Source organism: Volvox carteri (genome assembly GCF_000143455.1).
Source record: "Volvox carteri f. nagariensis unplaced genomic scaffold VOLCAscaffold_87, whole genome shotgun sequence".
Lineage (NCBI taxonomy): Eukaryota > Viridiplantae > Chlorophyta > Chlorophyceae > Chlamydomonadales > Volvocaceae > Volvox > Volvox carteri.
Genome location: NW_003307630.1, coordinates 232,463 through 233,586, shown reverse-complemented (window position 1 = coordinate 233,586; position 1,124 = coordinate 232,463). Strand labels below are relative to the sequence as shown.

At 60.9% G+C, this 1,124-nt stretch overlaps 1 protein-coding gene across 1 annotated transcript in view; it reads right to left on the bottom strand.

Moving 5' to 3' along the window:
* VOLCADRAFT_99419 (uncharacterized protein) overlaps window positions 1-1,124 on the bottom strand; it is a gene marked incomplete at both ends in the record, with an annotated part of 22,766 nt that overhangs the window by 7,055 nt on the left and 14,587 nt on the right. The window contains one exon of the mRNA XM_002958147.1: window positions 692-816. Within this exon, the coding sequence (XP_002958193.1) occupies window positions 692-816 (125 nt within the window). The remainder of the gene's footprint in view (window positions 1-691; window positions 817-1,124) is intronic.

The following is a 1,124-nucleotide window of genomic DNA, read 5'->3' as shown; positions in this document are numbered from 1 at the left end:
AGGAGGGGGGAGCGAGGGGTGCGGGGGGAGGAAGGTCAAGTGTGTGTCCTTGCGTCCTTGATGTGGGATGGATGGTCGTGTGACGTGTGGGTGCGTGTGGAGAGGAGGGGGGAGGGGGAACGAACGACTGGTGCGGGGAGGGATGGGGAACGAGCGCACTGTGTTTTTATTGATTTTGATCAACTACACACGCTTCTTCCTGCTGGTAGTGGTGATGATGGCGGAGTTGGGGGGTTGATGGTGGGGGTCGGGGGTTGACAGGCAAAGAGTTATGGGGAGCCGCAAGGGGAAGCAGACTGAGGGTCATCCTGCTGGCGTTGGAGCTACCCCCCCTCACCTCCGTGCTGAACTCCCCCTTGCGACCCACGGGTCATTTCGGCATCACCCGCCGCCAGCCAGAAAGCATCCGTCCCCAGTTCGATCCAGGAGCGAATAAAAACTAATCTGCCACATCGCTGCCTCCGTCAGCCAAGCCTCCCGCACGACCCACGGGTCAGTCGGACTATAATGGCACCGCACCCATGGCTCGGTCGATTATTAGCACCCTGCCGCTCATTTCACAACATGAACCACGGTCGGGCCCCACAAATAGGTACGTCGGTCGAGGCCTACCGACAACACTAGTCCTACCGCTGTGACCCACGGGTCAGTCGGTTGATTTTTCAGCACCCACCCACCCACATATACACACCTCAGAACAAATGTGCCCAGGTTCTGCGGTGCCGTGAATTTCACTTTCGCAACTCCGTTATCATCTGTCGTCGCTGTAGCGAACAACGGCGTCACTACAAACTTGGACTCGTACCGTACGGCAACCTCGTTGCTGCTGCTGCTGCCGCCGCTTCCACTGGCGCCGTTGCTACTGCTAATGCTGCTGATACTGCTGTCCATTTCGGCTCCACCTTTTGCCCCCCCAACCGTTCCGCCGGCCGCGGCGACGAGCGGACCGCTGCTGCCGACCATAACTACATCCTCCATGGCGAGGTCTGTCCCACCGGCCAGTCGCAAGCGGGGGCGAGAGGGGGGTTGGGAGGGGGGTTGAGAGGGGGGTTGGGAGGGGGGAAGAGGGGGGTTGGGAGGGGTTGAGAGGGGGGTTGGGAGGGGGGAAGAGGGGGGTTGGGAGG